The following is a 20,739-nucleotide window of genomic DNA, read 5'->3' on the forward strand; positions in this document are numbered from 1 at the left end:
ACATGTATTTGCAGAATCTGAAGAGCTTTGAGCTGTGAGTTGCTCATCCCAGGAATGGCTAACTTACGTAAATGTTGCAAAATGTGCTTTCCTTGAAAAATTAGAAGTTACAAGATTGTATCCCTGGTCTTTACTTGCCCTCTAGCTCTGTGACTAGAGAAATTACTAGGCCGAGTGAGTTCTGATGTTATAGCAATACAGGTCAGTACAATTGATTCTATTCTATCACAATTTACACTTACGTAACAGCACAATTTACATCTCTCTCAACTGTTCCCTGCTGGCAGCAAGGACAGCCTAATGCTGTTAATGGCAGGATGACGGTGCTGCTTTGGCCAGCAGCAGATTGACTCTAACAATCCCCAGGAGCGTTGCGCTACAACCTAGCCGTCTTCCTCTTCGTTATTGCTTAGCTTAAACCTACCCTCTTGCCTGTATTTAAACGGGCTTCCCAGTTTTAGGTAGCACATCTCCGTGATTCGAGTAACCAACTACATTTGTTTGTACTAATAAATGTGAGAAATTTTTCACAGTACTGCTTGCTCTCGTTTTTCTGGTATAATAATGCTCAAGAACACTTATTGTGCATTATGTGAACATTTTCTTCAGTGTCTAAATTCTAGTTTTAAACACGCACGTGCTTGCAGGGAATTGGATCCGCCTCTGCTGTTTTGCAGGGTTACATGGTATTGGTCAGATATATATAAAAGGAGTAAGAATGGTCCCTTTCCTATAAGGGACTGGACACTAATTTTGTTAAACAGGATTCATAGGTAGACCACTGCAGTAGAATTCCACTTAAGTACGTTTTCTAATAAGTTAATTCTACATTACCCAAGGAGACCTGACTTTCAAAAATGATCTCGAGAAGGCTAGTCTAATTAAATTGACATAAAATGCCCAAGTTCTATAGTTAAAAAGGCGTCACAGCCACCTAGCTGAGGACTGTCTTAATACTTGACCACCTTTCAACTCCATACTTGGATATTTAAAGAGGAATTTTCCTCGCGTCCCATTGCAGCGAGTGACCTCCCGGATGCTATACAGCATGTGTCATACGCCCTATTTACCATTTTCTTTCTCAACACGTAATGAGACTTTCTCTGAAAATTTCTAGCAGATTTTTCAAGACTGTAAGCAAGCCACTGAATTAACACACTGGAACTATTCTATGCGAGTACTCTCCAAACTTAGACATAAGACAATGACGCAGGAGCTACTGTTCCTAAGAGACTCAACACAAACTTTGCTGAAATAAAATTAATCACATCGTCTATTACCACGGAGGACTACGGCACGTACCCCGTATTCTGACAGTTCACAGAGGATTTCAAAACAGGTTTTGTTCTTGGAGGTTTTTTTTTTGGTTGTGTTTCTGTTTTTTTCCACAGAAATTACATCTGACCTAATTCTGCATGGCCCTAGATAGAAGTTAGCGCAGTTACACCACCCTGAAGCCACCACTGAATCACATGTCCCATCAATAGGAAGGCTTCCGAAGTTCAAATAAGGGCATTTGCTAGGACATATGAAAGCCACCTATTTTCGCTTTGTTGGTTCTGCGGCACTATTTCCCTACAAACTCCTCTTCAGCTCCACAGTGTCAGACTTTTGCATTCATAGGCGTGCCTGCAGATCGTATGCATGCACCATGAGATTGGCAAGGGGGAAAAGTCACTTTTCACCAAACAGGAACTAACTCCCGAAAACCTGAAACTGATGGGGAACACGAGACACGGCGAAGATTAACGTAGTTAACTGCCAGCGGCCTGCGAACAAAAATAAACCTCGTTCTGAAACTAGAAATCTCAGGTTCCAAATGTTCTCAGCAGCTTGAATCCAATTTGTATATGATGGTGTGTGTATGGAAAATATGTTATTAAGGTATCGCATGTAATATTATTTTCTTTAAAATGCTTGTAAGCTTAAACACAAGCCTATTTCTAACAGTAGAAATTATCAAAGTACTGATGGAATGGAGGAACTTTACAGCTGAAGTCATTGCCACAAAAATAAATTACTATATGCGGGAAATTTTTGAAAGTACGAGAGTTAATACAGCACCATTGACTAGAACAATTTAATCACATCAAAATACGTTATGAGATCTACAAAAAATAACGTAGGCTGCTCAAAAAACGTGTTTTTTTGGGGGGAGGGGGGAAGGGAAATTTAATCCCTCCCCTCTGAGCTACCATCGTTAGGCCTTGTGCAGGCCAAAATCCTACTGAAGCCCGTTGAAGTTGGCTGGGAGTTGGCAAATCCGCTACTTCAGCCACCCTACCCGCTCACGGGCCCCTCGAGTCGGGGGCGCCAACCAGCCGCGTACATTAAAAGGCTTTTTTTAGTCACAAGTGCCCAATTTCTGCTCACGTCTCTGGTAACGTCACGCCCCGCTCCCGCGCGCGCAGGGAAGGCCGCCGCAGCCTCGGGGGCGCGCACGCACACACCTCGGCGGAGCGGTGAGACGGCCCAGGGTGTCCTCGTGCCGCTCGTTATAGGTTAAAAGAGGGACGACGCGGGTTCCGTCCCGAGTTCTGATTGGCTGGGGATGGAGAAGAACCGATTCCCCGTGTCTCCGAGGCGCGGCGGAGGGATTGACTCAGAGGGAGGAGTGGGGCTCGTCATTGCGGACGGGCATTCCCGAGCTGTGATTGGTGCACGGCTGCGTCAGCCTGTGATTGGCACGGCGGGAGGCGGACACACTCCGGTTCTACGCCTGACGATTGGTGGGCTGGAGGGAGGAGGGAGCAGCGGCCTGCGGCTATTGGTGGGACGGAGGTTCCTCCCCCTGTGGAGGCGGGTTCGGGCGCAGAGCCCCGCGATCCTGTCAGTGTGGGAGCGGCGCTGTGGGGAGCGCGTCGCTGCGCTCCTTCTTCCCGGCGCGGCCTTTCTCTTTCCTCCCTCCCCCTTTCTCCCCTCCCTCCTTCCCTCCCTCGCCCTTCCCGCTTCCTTCCTGCTCCCTTCCTGGCGGCGGCGGGGGGGGGTGTCTCCCAGCCTCGGTGGAGGCGGCGAAGCGTGATGGCGATGGCCGGACTCTTCTCTTTCCTCCGCCCCGCGTTGCGCTGTTTCGTCGGCCCCGCCGCCTTCCCCAGCTGCTGACAGCGCCGGCGGCCCCGCACTGCCCGCGTTCTGCGGATACCCCCGCCCGTCCCCAGGTGAGGGGCGGCTTGCGCTGAGGGAGCTCGGCCCGGCGGCGGCCGTTGGCGGGGGAGGCGAGGAGGGGAACGGCTTGGTGCCGGGGCGGGGGGTGGGGTGGATGCCGTAATGCGGAGGGGGAGGCGGGGGTTGCTGGTTTACGCAGCTGTTGGGCAGGGGGGGCGTGGAGGGGGGCGCCAGGGGCGGGATGGGGCCTGGGAAGCGGAGGGGGGGAACGGGGAGCGTTGGCAGGACAGGCTGCCCCGGAGCTGTCGGGGCAGCGGCACAAGGGCGTGGGGCCCGGCTCGGCCTTTCCTCGCCTGCATCTGGCTGATGCATGCACTTGTCCCCTGGGACGCTTCCTTCCCCGTTCCCCCAGGCGCTCCGAGCCATGGTGCTGCGGCCGCTTCCCGTCCTTTTCCTCGTCTGAATCCCGTCCGCTCTGTGGGTCGCGAATATCGCCGCGTTTCGCTGTCCTTTTTTTCCTTTGTAGCTCAGATGAGGTGCAGGCGATAATTGCTTGTTCAGGAGGGAGGCATAGTCCCTCAACCAGCTGGACGATGCAAGAATGTAAAAGGATTGTGGTTTTCCGGGTGGTTTTTTTTGTGGACCTGTAGGTAGTGGATCTGTCCCTGGATTCAGTACAGCACAATTACTGAGGCAGCCATATTGGGATGATGATCTGACAATCCTCTGTGAGCTAAGTCAGGAGGCAGGCGTCAGGAGACAGGATGACAGGCCTGGTAGTTTTGGGGTCATTTGCAGAAATATGGGTATTAAACTGAGGTTGGAGAAATAGAATTCACCAGAAGGAGATAGTGAATTTGTATCTGTTCTCTGAAATGTAAAATACGTTCATACCAAATTTTAAAGTATATTTCTCTTCGCTTCCAGCTCCTTCTTAGCTCAGTTCTTTTTGCTATTGCACAATTCAGTACACTGGTGTGTTGATAAATAGTCATATGTTTATATGATCAGATTTTCAGTGCATCGCCAAGTTCTGCACCAGTGTTTTATCTGGCATCTTCACTTAGTACAAAGATAGCAATTCGTAGTGTGTGAGTTCAGCTGATATATCAGACTGTCATCACTACCTGATCCTTAGTGGAGGACCTAAAATTGGATTCGCTGTGGTCCTCTTGTTCATAAACCCCTGCTGCTCTGAACAGCTGTTTTGCTAACTTGCCATATACTAATCTCTGTCCTTGTTCATTTTCTTTCTTTAGAGCTGTTGTACTGATTAACTTACAAGCCACTTTTTTGTTTAAAAGTTAGCACATTCTCTGCTAGGCAAACCTATGCAAATATGACACAGTGGCTGGCTATGTTAAGTAAAAGTGATGCTTCTTCATCTGTGATGTGTGGTGGTTTTTTTTTTTTTTTTTATTTGAATGTAGAGATACAGATTCTGAACATTATTTTTGTAACCACTTTGAACTTGTTGCAAACTTCTTTGAATAGATAAATAATAATTTGACTCTAAATCCCTACTCTGCTTGTAACTTTATTTAAAAAAAATAGCAACGTGTTCTGTATTTTGACATTGCAGAAAAACTGGTTTGTCAGAACTTTCAAGTACATCCAAGGATCCAAGTCTTAATGAACAGCTTGTTTCTTTAGACACTTGTGTGAAAGTCCAAATCTAGTTACAAGTGCTTTGAGACCGTGAAGGGTGATTGACCAACATCATTGCGTTTGTCAGCTTGCATAACAGAAAGCAGGCAAGATATTTAGATGATTTGTTTAGTGACATACCTTAATATTAAAACCTCAGTGTGTGACTTACAGGGTGGATGTGGATATCTTTTAATAATAGTTTAAAATAAGTGTAAAATTAATAAGTAGGATTTGCTTTTGTGCTGATGGAGCTCACTAAACAACTCAAATACTATCTACCACCTGTTTTAGAGCCAGTGGTATATCGTGTCAAAGACTCAGACATGCAGTTCCCTTCTCTTCTTGGTTCCTGATTGGATTCATACAGACTGAACGTTAAAAGATACCCAGCTAGTAGACTCTTTCCAAGATATTAGGAGAATGATTCATTCTAGCATGGATGGCAGCCTTCTAAGCCTATAATGGACGTATAAAAGACAGCTTTTTTTTTTTTAAAGATTGTTCTTCTAAATCTGTACCACAGACTGTATTGCACATTTTGTTTTGCCTTGTTGCAAGTTATGTCTCCTATCGCCACTCTGTAGACAGCGTTTTGTAGTAGTAAGTGGTACTACTGGAAAATGTGGCACTTGAAAAACAAGTTGCAATTTATTATTTGTTACGCTTTGCAAATTGATCTTATTTTGCCTAAACATCTGAAATCCATGTGCAACTACAAGTAGGCATTTTGCTTATTTCAGCTGTGAAAAGTAGTAGAGTTGAGAATGAATGAGATTTAAACTTGCACCACATTTAGTTTTCTATGAGCGCAGAAAAGTTGGTAATTGCAAACATCTAGCAGTTAAGTTTTTATGATGTAGGTGATTCTGTGACCTGTTCTATAAGAATTTCTTCACAGCTATGTTTCAAACAAGGCTATCATTTAGCTAGTGTCTATGGAGTCTCTGGCGGTGTGCTTTTCATGCTTTCTTATTGTGAATATGGTGTTCAGAGGTACTCAAGAATTTTTTTTTTTTTTAAGTCAATGACTCTTTCACTCTGTCTTCTGTTTGCCAGTTTCCTAGATATACTAGTTATCTGTAGAAATTAATGTAGTACTCTGAGAGGTATTTCTATGAAAACATCAGAAAAAAAAAAACCTTTGTATGTGGGACTCTTCAGTAAGAAGGGAAAATAAGCTCCTTATGTTTCATAAATAATAATATAAGAACACACTGGTTGTGTTTTTGTTTTCTTAAAAAAAAAAATCTCCTTCATTAATGGCCTTACCTTTATTCATTGGTCCTTCTGGGAAGCTGACAAAATTATGGGTTTCACATTAATCTGGACAGATGGGGAAAAGAAAGATGAGAACCACTAAGCCCATGTCAAGTAGAGTTTCTATGATATGCTACACCCTATGAAAATTCCGCCTACTTGTCTTTTTCTGCAATCTGACAAAGTAAACCGTGTGACTATGAACTTGATAATAACAGAGATTTTGCACTTGATGGGTTTCTTAAATTGTATTTCAGAAAAAGAATGCTTAGTGGCCATATGCAGTAACATTCCTGTTTTCTAGCAGCAATATTTGGGGGCAGTTGAATAATACTACTGGGACGTATGAGGATTAGTCTTGTCACTTAGCTTTCATGTGAGGGTACGGGTGCTTAGGCAAGGGTCATGTTAAGAAGGGAGAGCAAAAATTCCACACGGCAGTTGCTCAGGAAGAAGGTTATAATGAAGCTACATGTTTGATACACCTTGTTATAGAAAAAAGTAGGCACCTGTGATCAAGAGTGAAGAAAGCAGTCCTCTAAAACAACCCTGAATCTCTGTTAAACTTTGAAGATCATGCAAATTCCTTCCCATTACTTTTTTTGCTCTCTTCTATGTTTAAGTTTTTAGTGAAACTTCTTAAAATTCTGTACTAACCTAAAGTTGGCTGTGTGGCTGTCTCATGAATCATTATTATACCAGTTTGCTGTACCACTGACATTGAAATTCAGTTGTCTTGTTCCAGAAGACGTTCCTATTCTAGTCTGGTGAGATACCTCAGGTACCTGCTAAAATAAGGAATGCTTTAAATTACTTCTTCTACTTGGTGGAGTAATTTAATTTCTGCCTTCACCGTGTGATGGCATTAATGAGGTAATGAAGCTTTATTAAAAACGTCTTGTACTGTGTGAAGATGTGTCATAAATTGAATTAAGCATGCATAAGTATTTTTACCAGCTGTAGAACTTGCTTTAGAGCTGAAATGCTTCTGCTTTAGATCTGCTAGTAAGTTTTGTGCCTTTGTGACACGGTGATTACAACTCAGAAATGAGCATTTCATTGGATATGTGGTGTATAGATAACAAGAAAAGAAGATGTCAAGATTTCTGGGCCGTGCATGGTGACTTGCGCAGGGTAGAGTTCTGCCCCTGTTAACTCAGATTCAAGATAGAAATGACCGCGTTGAGTCAGACCAAAGATTCACCTAGCCCTGAATCCTGTCTTCAGCAGTAGCTGTAGCAGGTATTTAGAACAGAAGGATAAATCAACGATGTAATCATGTTTTCTCAGTGTAGTCTTCCAGGTTCTGAGAGTCTGTGCCATGGAGGCTTTCCTAGCCAGGGGTGGTAGCTTTTTACTAGACCTCGATAGCTTTTTCTTTGAATCTATCTTAATGCTTTTTGAGTCTGTTTAATTTCAGTACTGACAGTATCCTGTGGCAGTAAGTTAAACTGCTTAATTGTAGACAGACTGAAAAACTTTCTTGTAATGGAGAACGTTGGTCGAGGACAATACAATTGAACCAATCTTTATTAACCCTACATTTCAACACTGTCTCGAACGTGCCTTGAAGTTTGGATTGTGGGTATCGGTGATAGTTTCCTCCCTGCATCATTTGGATGCAGTAGGATTTGAACAAGTATTTTGATAATGAGGATGAATGTACTGGTCAACATTTGCTGAAGATAGATAGTAATATTTACCCTGAAGGCAATAATTTTTGATCATTCTTATTCTTTCTTATAGAGCAGTGTGTCCTTTAATCACTAGATATACAAGTAGTTAATGAGTTTTTATTTCCTTTGAGAAGAGGACTTTCCCAGGACTGCAAAGGGTTCTTTAAGGTTCTTGGGTACCCCCTTTTCTCTGGAATGATGTGTACTGAAAGTCAGTGTGATATGGCCCATCACACTTGTGGTAGTTTTAATATTATTGCTAATGCATTGTGGCAGCGAGGGTTGACAGCTAGAGAACCTAGATATGTAGTATATGGTAGCTAGCTTATGCCGAAATCTAAGTAGCTGTGTCTTAACTGCTAAAATTATCTTTGTTAGGTTAAGCCTAACACATGTTGCAACCAGATCTTCATTTTCGTATTGGCATCCCTACTTTCTGGGAAGAAAACCAAGTAATGAAAACAAATATGTTTGTACACTTTAAAAGAACTGCTTCAGATGACAGAAACTTTTGACTAGGGAGACGGTGTACAGGTGCTAAGTGTATTTCCAGTTCTGTCTTTGAAGTGACAGCTTTTGGGGTGGGAGGCTGATTGCAGAGCAGAAATTGAAGTTATCAAACAATTGTGAACCACTCTAATTTTATCAAAATCTTGAATGCAATAGCTGTAAATAACTAAATTATATTTTTCTCTTTAGAAAACACTAACAAGAAGGATAACTTGAAACACTCTTGACCCCTTCGCTTTCAATTTCTTGACTCTGCACTACAAGCAACCAGAATGTCGGGGGCTTCAGTGAAGGTGGCTGTTCGGGTCCGGCCCTTCAATTCCCGAGAAACCAGCAAAGAATCCAAATGTATCATCCAGATGCAAGGCAATTCAACCAGTAAGTTTATTTTAATCTCATAAGGGAGTCTTTCTCTCTCCTCTCCCTTCCTGCTTAATCCTCTTTGTTTTGTCAGACTAAACTGAGTACTGTGTACATTATATCATCTAGAATTACTCTTTTAGGGAATCTTCTCTTCTGAGGCTGGCATTACACACTAGGTTGTCTCTGAATTTGACTAGAAAGTCTAAATCACAAGTATCTTGATTTTGATGCAGTTTTTTATGGTGTTTGCTTGTGGTGAGTTGAGAATTCTACAGAAAGATTAGAATACCCAAGTGAAAACCTTTTTGTTTACTTCAGTGTGTGCGAATATCATGTGGACCGATGGATACAGGGATATGTTGCAGACCACCACATGGTAATTGTTGTGGTGTAACTCCTGCTTGGGTCTGGTGCTTTAGTTCTTGGTGTGCTTATTCTGCAGTCTGTGCCTTTGCTTAGGAACATAATTTGAGTGAGAAAGCTGAGGGGAAAAGGATGTCAAGTGTTATGCTTTCCGGATTAGATGTCTAAACGATGGCAAAAGAACAGACTACATAAAATCATCTTATTTTCTAACCAATTAGAAGCGTTAGGCTTCTTAAATAATTACTGTGGGTCTAATTTGGAGAAGGCTCTTCTGTGGGAAACTGAATATGGGCACACCATTTATTTATTTATTTAACATGCTTCTTAAGGTCAAGGCAGTATTGATACCGTTTGCTGCAGTGTCATTGGTCATGTGTAGACTAATAGCTAGACCTATAAACTGCTCTTCTTATGCTAGTTTTTCGTCGTTAGGTAATCAGGTAGAGTCACCTTGTCTGTAGCTGTAGGAAGTAACACTGCAAGAGCACTGAGTTACTTCACTGTCTGATTACTCGAGTATTTACTCATGCTTGTTAATACAAAGGAGGTTTCATACAGGCTCCTCCCTTTTTTCAGCCGAGGTTGTACTTCAGCTTGCTTCTGCAATGGAATTTAAGTCCTGGTTGTGGTCATTGAAATTACATACAGTGTTTATGGTTTCATTGGAGGGGAGGCATCATACAGATAGAGGTTTCTTTTCAGTGCAGTAAATTCTTACCTTCAGACCTTATGTGGTATATTACCCAAAGAAACTTTTTTGTTTGGTTGGATTTCACAATTTGCATTTAAACTGGGGGGAGCGGCGGGGGGAAATGTGTAGAAGTCATCTCATGTAGAAGCAGGTGCTTGTATCCCAATGTTGCCTGCCAGCTTTCAGGCCAAACCAGTGTAGAATGGAAGAACTATAGACTCCATTAGATGGCATTAGTTATGGAACTGTCACCAAGCTCTGAACTACAGCAGCAGCACTGGGTGCCACTGTAATAGATTTTCTTGCTGCTGTCATGACATGACAGCAATGACTTTAGACGCTTAAGATTTTTGAACTCCGGGAGCCTGTGGAAACAGCTTGTTTGTGGTACAATGACAAGGGTGACCAGTGAATCTCTGGCAATCTGACTGCCTAAGTTTGAAATGTGGTGTAGACAGAAGACACTGGTTCTGTTTCTGAATGCTAAAGCTGCACTACAAAGACACTTACATTTTTAAGAAACTGCATCAGCTTTCAAAAGGAGAAAAATACTTCCTGATTTATCCAGTTGGAAATTTCTTTACAGCTTTTGTTATATTTTGTGCTCTGGAAATGTTCTAATCTGTGGCCTTCTATTTGAGTCCTGTGGCTCTGATAGAAGATGGGTGATATGACAGATGGTCAGGTTTAAGTCATCAGGGGCCATTACAGGCTGTGGGAAGGGAATAATCAGTTGCAATAGCTATACGTTCTTACAGTCTGTGGACTATTTTTTCTCTGTGTTTCCCTCTTAGAGGAGAAATACAGAAGAAAGCAATAGACAGAGGAGTAGTTTTACTCGTTGAACATTAAGAGGATCATATAATAAAAGATATGAATAAGGCATTGTTTGGTGGGGAAAAAACCTGAGCAGAAATCTTTTATCCAAAGAATCTTCCTAATGAAGTTGTCTGACACACTTAACTTCAAGCTGAAATTCTTCCCGTATGCTTTTAGGCTACATGTTAGATTTGGGGCCATAAGTACTGTTGCTATTTCTGCTAAGGATTCTTTCTTTTTCATGATCCCTCAGTCTTTGCAGCCTCACAGTTATATTATTGAACTCCTTATTATTAAAGTCTGAACTTGTTGGCTAGAAGCTAACTACAGAAAGTGACATTAATGTAGCTGACTCTCATGTCTCATGCAGCAATTTCAAAATAAAAAGAATTCAGTAGTAATTCTAGCCTATGGAGTTCCTGCTTCATACCTTCAAATGTGCCAGTGAAATGATTAAGGCTTAGATATCTTGCCTTTGAGAAGGTTATTTTTTCATTTGTGCACTAATCAAGTTGACGGGAGGCAAGTCTGAGAGGCTGGTGGTGTGTTGGGTGGTGACTATTTTAAGGGTCCAAGATGGTTAAGGTTCCCTTATCTTGGAATTAAAGCCTAATGGAATATTGTGATGGATTGTTGACAGTGTGAAGCCTGATAGCTGAGAAGGGATTTTTGACTGTTACTTGAACTTTAATTCTTTATTTATTGATTGGCCAAGCTACTCTACAAATCCCTTGTGGGTCCTGAGTTTAAACTTTGTCCAGGTCTGAGTTTTGTAAATGTATTGGCTGATACAGGCAGAGGCTACATTATTGTGAAACTGAGGCAAAGTGTTTAGGATTATTTTAAGGAAAACAGTATACAGATAATAAAGTATATCACAGGTGTACTCCATTTCTGTTTTTTTAATGAATGTATAAAAAGAAATGGTTTTTGACATCCGTAATGAAGTATATTCTTGAAGTCGGAATGCCACCAGGGCTGTTGCCTGACACAATGCCTTTGTTTGTCAGTTTTTGTGTGAGTTTGGCTCTTTACAGCTTTTGGGGTTGCCCGTCATTCACAGTGGGCTTGCGGCAAAACAAAACATCCTCCTGGGTTAGAAAGCTTATCCTCAATTTTGTTACACAGTTTAGCTTTGCCTTAGAAGCAAAACAAGTGTAATTTTGTTGTGGACTTGAGGTTTTCTGCAGAATTAACTTGTTATCGTATCTGGCTTTCATGTAATTTCTTTTAAGGCCTTTGACCAGGAGCCATAGTAGATCTCCATCTTTTATCATTTCTCAGTGTTTAAAAAATTACAATGTAGCTGAGTACTATATAGGTCTTAATCTCAGTAAAAGAGAGTTCTTACAAAGGTCTTTAACCCACAGTGTTAAGAGCACTTACTGTGAGTAACTGGGACTTCTGTTTTTGTGTTGGACGGATGCAAAATACGGGAATTTTGAAATCGGTACTTCAAACATATTGTTTGTCTCTTCTTTTTTTTCTTTTTTCTTTTTTTTGGTCTATACTAAGATGACAAGGCTAAATTTTTTTTTTTTCCCCTTTATGGTTGCAAAGGTATTGATCTGCAGTAATACAGTATCTTGCACTTAGAGAATTGACAGTCTTCGTTTTTAAAACCTATATTGCAAAAATGAAATTCTGCAGTCCAGCTGAAGTCACATGTGCTGACTGCATTGAGGGGCTGGTATTTTGGCAGGCGGCCTGTGCTGCTCAGATGATATCTAATTGCAGATGGTATCCATTTGAATGATACTGCCAAAAGTTCTTCAGTGGAAATGGGAGAAGTGGGGGTAGGAGAATAGAAGATAATAGAGGAATTCTTAAAGACAGGAGAAGTTATAAGCTGCAAAATCCTACTGCTTAAGTTAATTTGGGAATGCAAAACGCTTTCCGAAGAAGAGGTAATGTCACCATCAAATTACTAATTAAAAAACCCTACCAAAACAGTAACTGAGTGGGATTCGTTTAAGAAAAGACCATCCTTGCGTTTTATTATTGTTGATGTAGATATGATCTTAAGAAAGGTAAGATTTGTTTTTAAAAGCACCCGCTATGCAAGTGGATTCACTTGACCTAAATGCTTTGTTCTCATTTGGAGTTATGTTCTGAAGGGCATATCTGTGTTGCCCGTTGTACAGAGGTCACTAGTAGATATGAAGGTATGCCTGTAAGTCTCCTGCACGCACGCCCGGTCAGGACTAGGCACAGTATAGCTGTGTTTGTAGCATTGCCCATAGTGCAGTCAGCCATGCCAGGGTTCCTGGTGAGAGAAGGGAAAAGTTAGTGGGCTCTGAGGACTTTTCATATTGATAATTAAGTCCCTAGGGTGATGCTTTTGTTAGCAGTCCTTGCTATTGTTTAGCTTGACACTGCCTAATGTATTGTTTGTTTCATATTCTGCTTATTACAGAATATTTTCAAGTGAAGCTTGGCATTGGTGGACTTCTAAGTTGATTTTTGTGGTGGTGGTTTATTGATAAAATCCCACCTTATATTGAAACAGCCTGAAACTTCTGAAATAACACTTTTGTCTTTTCCTCTGAGATAACTTTGTTTGTCAGTCTTTAAATAAATTTGAAAATTTATTTTCTTTAAATTACTGGAGAGGTGTTTTATCATGCTCTAGGTCAAACTCACAAGCAGCTTTTTGAAATTAATATTTCAAGACTAGGTCATGGTTGTCAGCATATCTTGATAGAATATGTTCTGTCTTTAACTCCTGCTTTTTCACCTTTTTGTTCAGAATGATTTACACCAATGCATCTTATCCACAATGTATTAATTGCTTATTGTCTGTCCACTCCATAAATTACTGTTTTTGTGGTGAGTGGGAAAAAGATTCTGCTGTGTAATACATGGGTTGAAAGGTGAGCTATAGATGTAAGAGTATTTTGTGTGTCAATAGTTCTTGTACTCATTCTTGTATCAGGTTTTGAAATGTAACAAATATAAACAACGTTGGCAGCTGCTACTTGGATTATTGAAATGAAAAGCTAAGCTGTTCTGTGCCTAAAGAATTCCCTAGTGTTGTGGTTTTTTTCTGATTTTTTTGTTTGTTTGTTTGGGGGGGTGTGTGGAAGTGATTTGATAATCATCTGTCTGTAAATAAATAATGCATAAACAAAACCAAATGAAAATGAAGCAGAGGTTCAAGCTAGTAGCTACAAGACAGCATTTAGATATTCATCGCTAGCAAAGAGTCCAGCTAGCTTATTCTTTAAAGAGCTAAGTAACTATGTAGAAAACTAAACTAATGAAGCGGGGAAATAAGGAAGTATCCTACTTGGAATATGTCCTCTGCAAGTGATGTTACATTAATTGTGCACTAGATGAGTGAAAATAGGTTTTAGCATCTTGTGGGTGCCAGTGATAGAATAAAACAAAGTTCTGAAACTATATTTCATCTGAGATTATTGTATATTCTGGTTTGCCATAAACCGTGTTCATGTAGAAATGCGCCTGCACAATCTAGACTATCGTGGAAGATATGAGTGCAATTGGATCCTCAGGTTAGGACTGAAAATGACCTATTTGGATTTTAACTCAGCAATAGTCTCTGTGGCTCGGTAGTGTTGGAAGGTTCTTTTGTGGGCTGCTTAAGGTATTGGATGTTTAATGAAAATAGGCACAGTGGAGCGGTCCCATCTGCTGGTAACAATAGTCACAGCTGCTGCTGTAGACATATGGCAGCTAGGTTCTCAAGCAGGCATCCTTGGCATCAGAAAAACTTCGTAAGGCATTCTGGAGTTAATTTGTAGAGGTTGAAGAAAAAAATATTTTCCTTCTAATCCTTGTTTGGTTGGGTTTTTTTTGTGTTTGTTTGTTTTTGTTTTTTTTTTTTTTTTTTTTCTCTCTAAGGTTTCTAAACCTCAGGTCTAAACCTAAACATTTAAATTAAAAAAAAAAAAAAAAAAAATAGAAAACAATCTTATTTAAGTTCCTTTTCTGTTTGTTTTTTTTTTTTTTCTTTAATTTTTTTCTTTTAAAATGGGTCATGCTTTATGCAGTTGTTCTGGAGCAAAACAAAAATGAGTGGGAAAGCAGGACTTAAGGCTTTTGATTTATGGTGCATTTGTCTAAATTAGTGATATTTGAAATACAATACTAAAATTGCTGATATTTGAAAAATAATACAAAACTATTGAAAGGTTCATAGACCAAGGTAACCTCATCAGTAATTCAGTCAGTACTTTATTGGTATACATTGGCAGGGGATACTGTTAAATTTTGCCTTTTCCATTGTTACATAGCTGTAGAAAGGAGTAACCTCTTTCAAAGAAGCTTAATCCTAAAGGGGAAAAAAAAAAAAGCATGGTTTGCTGATCTTTTTTGTTCTGATCTAATTTTTAACTGTTTTCTGAATAAAAAAGACACACTGAATGGAAAAGAAACCCTATTGTGTGTGTATGCCTTCAGGAGAACAGTAAGGTGTTGTGTTGGTTTTTTTGTTTGTGGTTTTTTTTGATTTTTTTGGGTTTTTTTTCTGCAGTAGTATTCTGTAAGCATAGTTTGGATAGTTTCACTAAGGAACTTGTATCATGGAAATAATCTTTGGTCTAAATTACTGATGAGAAAAGTCCTTATGAGAAACTGGCTTTTATTTAGAGTAGCACTGAGTACATGTAGATAGTAAAGTAATGGGAATTCATGTAGCATATGCTACATAGGTAGAAAAGGCAAGCAAAAGAGTTTAATGTAGTTGTCTTACCTAATAACTTTACTTTTTTTTCTTCTCTCGATGAGACATTTTCAATGAAAGTATAGAATAGGTGGGAGGATTCATTTTTGTAGGTAGATTTCAGTCTTGACTCTCAATCTGTCTGCTGAAAATGAATAATTTTAGGTATCTCAAAAAAATAAACGTACCCCATTTCTGATGAGTTGTGCCTGCCAAAAAGCTTCGTTCTTAAAGCATGTCTTGAGTAGTGTTTTTTCTACATACAGGTTGTTTTTCTTTTTCTTTCTTTATTTTTTAAAGCGTTTACAATTTTTTATGCTTGCATCTTGCATGATGAGGTTGTCTCGGGAAAATAAACAGCAGTGGAGGAAAGTCACTTAACCCCTACCCTGATTTTCTGGTCTGTAAATCCTCGTAACTGTGGTTAAAACTAAATGAATGCTTGTCCAATATTGCATTCATGGTAGATGTGTTATCAAAACAGGGTATTTTATGGGAAGATAAATTGTCTGTCTTGTGAAGGATGCATGAGTTGTCTTGGAGTTGAGGCTGAATTGGGAACTGGTTTGAAAGACAAGTCAAAGAAGTCACAACAGTAGATTACCCAAGTTCTTCTAATGACTGTCCTGCTACCAGTTACTACATTTGTTGCAAGTCCTGTAACAGGCAGGAGAAGGCTTGAATGCAAGTTTGTCTCAAAGACGAAATGGAGGCAATTGCTATTCTCTTTAAATAGTTGTTCCAGGAGTAGAGTTTGGTGGGGAGTGGTTTTTGTTTTTTCAGTTTTTTTCTGATAGTACTGGGTCATTCTAGGAGTGGGAGTCATAAAATGGTAACAGAAGTAATGCTGAATGCAGACAACAAGCAAAGACTGTACATATGAACATTAGATCTCTTTGTGTTTTGCAGGGTTAGGGATTTCTGTTGCTTGTCCAGAAGTCTGTCTTAATCACTGTCTCTGAATGCCTTACAATGTTGACAGTTCATATGTTTTGTTACAAGTCTTGAATTTTTTTTTTTTTTTTTTTTTTTTTTTGAGAAGAAAAAAAATACTGGAATTTTTCTAGGTGCTTGGTTTTCCTTCTAAAGCCTTTCTCATGATTGTCTAAAAATAACTTGAGAAGTGGTAATTCTGCACACTGTTTAAAAAAAAAAAAAAAAGGAAAAAATCTGTTTTGGAAGATGACTTCAAGGAGGTGGGAGAAGATGAACAGTGAATGATTTTTAAATGTTAGAGGTACAAATAATGGGCCTGGAGCAAGACCATGGGATAGCTAGGATATTCCAGCTAATGTTAAATGCAGTCGGGCTACATTAAAAAACTGTTATGGAGTTGGTACAGAACTATAGTAGAGAGAGAGAATATTACTAATGAAGCCAGAAGAGTTTTCTCAGTGGTGAGTAAACTGTGTGAAATGCTGCCCCTTCAGAATTGGTGCCCACTGACACACGCTAGGGCTTTAGAGCTGATTCTCTTTATCAAATGCTTAAATAATGTGCCACCTTTCAGTATGCGAGTAGAAGTAAAGAAAATGCAAATTGTCAATGGCAACTACTTTAAGAATTGGATATTTTTACTACGTGAATCCTTTAAGATATTGAGGCTGGCGGAACTGACTCCCCAGGATTCCAGTGCTGCATGATGTCCTCTTAATGTGCTGGCATGTGTCTGAGGATCAAAATGGCCTTTGGAGAAGGCCATTGGCTCTTGGAGACGTAGTCAAGTAAAAGCAGGGGATGAAGGGAGATACTGTTTTATCTGCCTTGAAGCAGAAAACACGTGAGGAGAGAATTCAGCTCGACTCCAAATGCTTAGCCAACTACATACATAGACGTGATATGCATCTTCTGCAATAGGACATTTTCAGGTAATCAGTTGACAATGGAAGTTTTGGAATGGTTTTGGTTCAGCTTTTCAGGTAGGTAGAACAGTATGGTTCGACTAGCTCCCGCTTGGTGCAAAGCCTGCTGGCATGCTGTTCTCCCAGAACACCAGCTGTAGAGATGGTATTTATAGCACTTGGATCTGTTAGAGCAGCTGAGGATGAGAGTGGCTTTCTAGCAGCTTCTGTGAGCAAGCATTTGCTTTTCTCTGGTGCTATAGAGCCTAACTCCCTCCCCCATCCAACCTTTCTCCCAGTACAGGGTTGAAATTCCACAGTGGGGAGAGAATCCGGTTGAATTCCAAATGAGCTGTTCTTAGCTTCTACTTGGTTTCCTTCCCTTTTAATGATTTGAAAAATGCAAACAATGCTTTGAAAAGCAAGCACTGCTTTACAAGCTGGAAGTGTCCGTTTCCCTTCATTTATCTCTTGTAATAACAACCCTGAAAGTCTGTCTTATAAAAACAGTATAGCCATATATCTGATTGCAATGTATGCCTAGGAAAGAAGCCTGTATTAAACGTGTCTTTGGGGTGTTATTCACGTTCCAACAACTAAAGAATGCCTGCTCCACCCTGCTCTCAGTAAGGAACACGTTCTCATTGTTGTCATTCCAGTCTACAGATGGCGCAGATATATTTTCCAGACCCATGCATTTTAAGAGACTGTATTTTTAATGTTAATTTGGTCTTGTGGAGTCAATTCTGAAAGCCCCAGATCTTTTATATTGGTTAAATTGATTATTCAGACATCGTAAAATAAAACTACTGCTTATATTAATTCAAATAGAGTTAAAAGAAGGCACAGAAATGAATTATTTGGTATTTGTTTCCCTGAATGTTATCCCTTCCAAAGTTCTGTCTAGACTAACATGTTTTTTGAAAATTTCTGCCTATTCCTTTACCAATGATTAATGAGAACAACCGTGAAGACAGGACAGTGCCTTTTTTGCTAGCTGTTGTCTCTTTATGTATTGGCATTTGGTAGGAATGTGTGCTCTGTGTAGGTTACTGCTACCACTAGGAGAGTTACTGAGGCTGATGTGAAGCCTCTTTCGTGAGATGAAACCTCATTTTATTTCATATGGAGAAGTTAAAGAGGCGTTGTGCCTTCAGCATTGACAGATAGGAATGGAAGATGTAAACGACAGAAAGCAGGCTATATTGCACAGGCTATATAAATGGTGGAAGTTGTTTCCCCAGTTCCATACCTGACTTTCACCACTATTGGGTTTTATTTCTGATTGGCAATTGATAGTTTGTTGGTGTGTGGTTGTTTTTTTTTTTTTTTTTAATATTAATCTATCAGTCTGTGTTCCCCGCCCCCCCCCCCCCCCCCCCCCCGTGAGCACAGACTGTATATCAGCTAATCCCAGGATTTAGCCCAAGTTAATTCTGTCTGCTGGTGTTTATCTGAAGGGCAAACTGCAGTTACAGTTCTTCACTGGAGCACCCTACAGTGACTCTTATGTGGCATGTCTGATGGCAGGATGCCCTGCAATATGACTCTGATTGCTAACAGAGGTGGAGCTGTTGAATCTAGTGACTTGACTTTGAATGCAATGAGGGATAAGAGAATAATTTCAGTTCTTACCTCTTGTGTGCTTTGCGCTCTGTCTCTCTGTTCCAAGAGCTTATTAGAAAGAAGTGCTTGTATCCCCAGATGCTGAACAGCAGATAATTTCTAACCTGCAAAATTGGTGTCATGCTGAGGAGCAGTGCTCACTGGGATGAAAACAGATTGGGCTTGAACTGTAAATTCAGTGTCGTTATAATCTGACATGATATTTAAGTGGTTAAGTAGTTTTGGTCATTCTTTGTGCCTGCAAAAATATTTATGTGGCTGAGTAGATGGGAGTGGAATGAGGGGGCTGATCTTGGCTAAGCTTGCTTGCCCTTTTTTTTTTTTTTTCTCCTTTCTTTTTTCTCTGTAGGTTCCCACTGTCTGTTTACTTGGTTGGTTTTAATGGAGAAGGGAAGTGTAAGTCCAGAAATAAAGGCTTGAAGCGGGAATGTGATTGTGTATATGTTTAGGAAGGGGTGAGAAGACAAAATGTTGCTTCCAGTTGAAAGTAGCCCAGAAAACTATAACTTTGCATCAGTTCTCTGTTGTGCTCCACAGTCTGGTTATAACTGTAAAATAAAGTGCATATTTGAGGTGTGCTTTTTGAATTTCGGCTTCAACAAATCAGGATTGGATTGTAAGGCAAAAAAAAAAAAAAATTAGATGTCCAAAGTGACAACAGGAATGCAAAATAATACATATTACAAAATATATAGGTACTGTTTCAATAGTAAAGTGTTTTTTCAAAGTTTGCTAACAGTTTTTGCTGAAATTAAAAACTAGCAATGAATTTGATCTTATAGATTTGAAAGGTTGAAAGTGTATGTTATTTTTGTACTAGCTGATATAGCAGATGGTGGATGGTTTGAAAAATGTTAATTAAGGAACAAGTAGGATGGACTGTGGAAGTACCTTATGCCAAGAAATGAAGTTGCCTGTTTAAGTAAGGGCATGTTAAAATCCAAATGTTTTGTGGAGATTGGTTTGTTACTGTTGATACAGCACATCTAAAATTGTAATTCCTTCAATGATTGTGCTCCCACTTTCTCCTTATCTTTTATTAGGCTGTACTGCTCCTACTTAATACTTCTCCTGTACAAGGACTAATTAGTTAAAATATGTGGGTCTTATGTAACGATACAAAATTTTAGATTATTTGGTGTGAAGGAATTTCTTTTAAAATGGTTGGTTCCCTTACCTTTTGGTCAGTGACACATAAAACTCATGTATTTGTAGTTACAGGTATCAAAAGACCACACCAGAGTTAAACAGCTAAGCAGCTAAAAAGAATTGTTTAAATTATCTGAGCTTCAGAGAGTACGTGGATTACTCCTGCTTAGAGGCACCTCAAATGGTGTGAAGCAGCTCTGTATGGCTTACTATATAACTGTAAGGAGAAATAAGCTTTTAAAATGCAAGCTGTGTCTCTAGGTTGGGATGGCAGTGGGTATTAAATAAACTGCTTCAAATTAAATGGTAATGCTGCATAGCTGTTCACACAGTGCACTTTTATTTGAATTTTGTATCAATTTATGGCATGTAATTACTTCTACGTATTGTATTTGCTTACCAAGGTAGAAAACTGATGTAAATATGATGTCTTAAGGTGAAGCATATTATTAAAAATTTCTGGAAATTCATAATTCAAATAAAGAAAGGGAATAATATGGGCATTTATATCCCTCAACCAAATCAAGAATTTGTAGAGTATATTTTTAAAACATGAATATTCCCATGCCTTTTTCTCAGCCCTCCATTCCAAAGGTAAATGATGGATATTAACCCAAGCTGTGGTTGCTGCTTTGATCCAGGAAGAGTTTTTAGGCACTGCAGTGGGAAAATAGTATCTTCAATTTGTTTCGTCCTTTCCATGTTTCTGAGTTATGTGTGTAACCTTTTTCAGTGGCAACGGTGTAGGAGATAGTGATTTTGTAAAATATCCCTTCCAGGTTCTGTTTGATGCAGAAACCTTAACTTGTGGAAAGCTGAAACATTCCACATGACCTAAGAAGTTGGCTCTTGGTGAGGAAAGGGGCCTGAAAAAGGGATGGAGTTTCTCAGAAACTGGCTGCTTAGGCTAACTCCAACATTCAAAGTTGCTACGATGCCATGCTGATGGTAACTAATTATAGCTGCAGCACAAAGCCTTAGTGTCAGTTTGCAAACAGAAGA

General features: G+C 39.9%; 1 protein-coding gene across 4 annotated transcripts in view; it reads left to right on the forward strand.

Moving 5' to 3' along the window:
• Nucleotides 1–2,823: 2,823 nt before the first annotated feature.
• The window catches only part of KIF1B (kinesin family member 1B), a 97,988-nt gene continuing 80,072 nt past the window's right edge, over nt 2,824–20,739 (forward strand). For all 4 annotated transcript variants that reach the window (XR_014230084.1, XM_082329159.1, XM_082329160.1 and 1 more), the window contains exons 1-2: nt 2,824–3,158; nt 8,388–8,576. Coding sequence is in view for 3 of the 4 variants with exons in the window: in XM_082329159.1 (XP_082185285.1) it covers nt 8,471–8,576 (106 nt within the window). In the remaining variant the exon portion in view is untranslated. The remainder of the gene's footprint in view (nt 3,159–8,387; nt 8,577–20,739) is intronic.

This window comes from Platalea leucorodia (assembly GCF_965183815.1).
Source record: "Platalea leucorodia genome assembly, chromosome: 17".
Lineage (NCBI taxonomy): Eukaryota > Metazoa > Chordata > Aves > Pelecaniformes > Threskiornithidae > Platalea > Platalea leucorodia.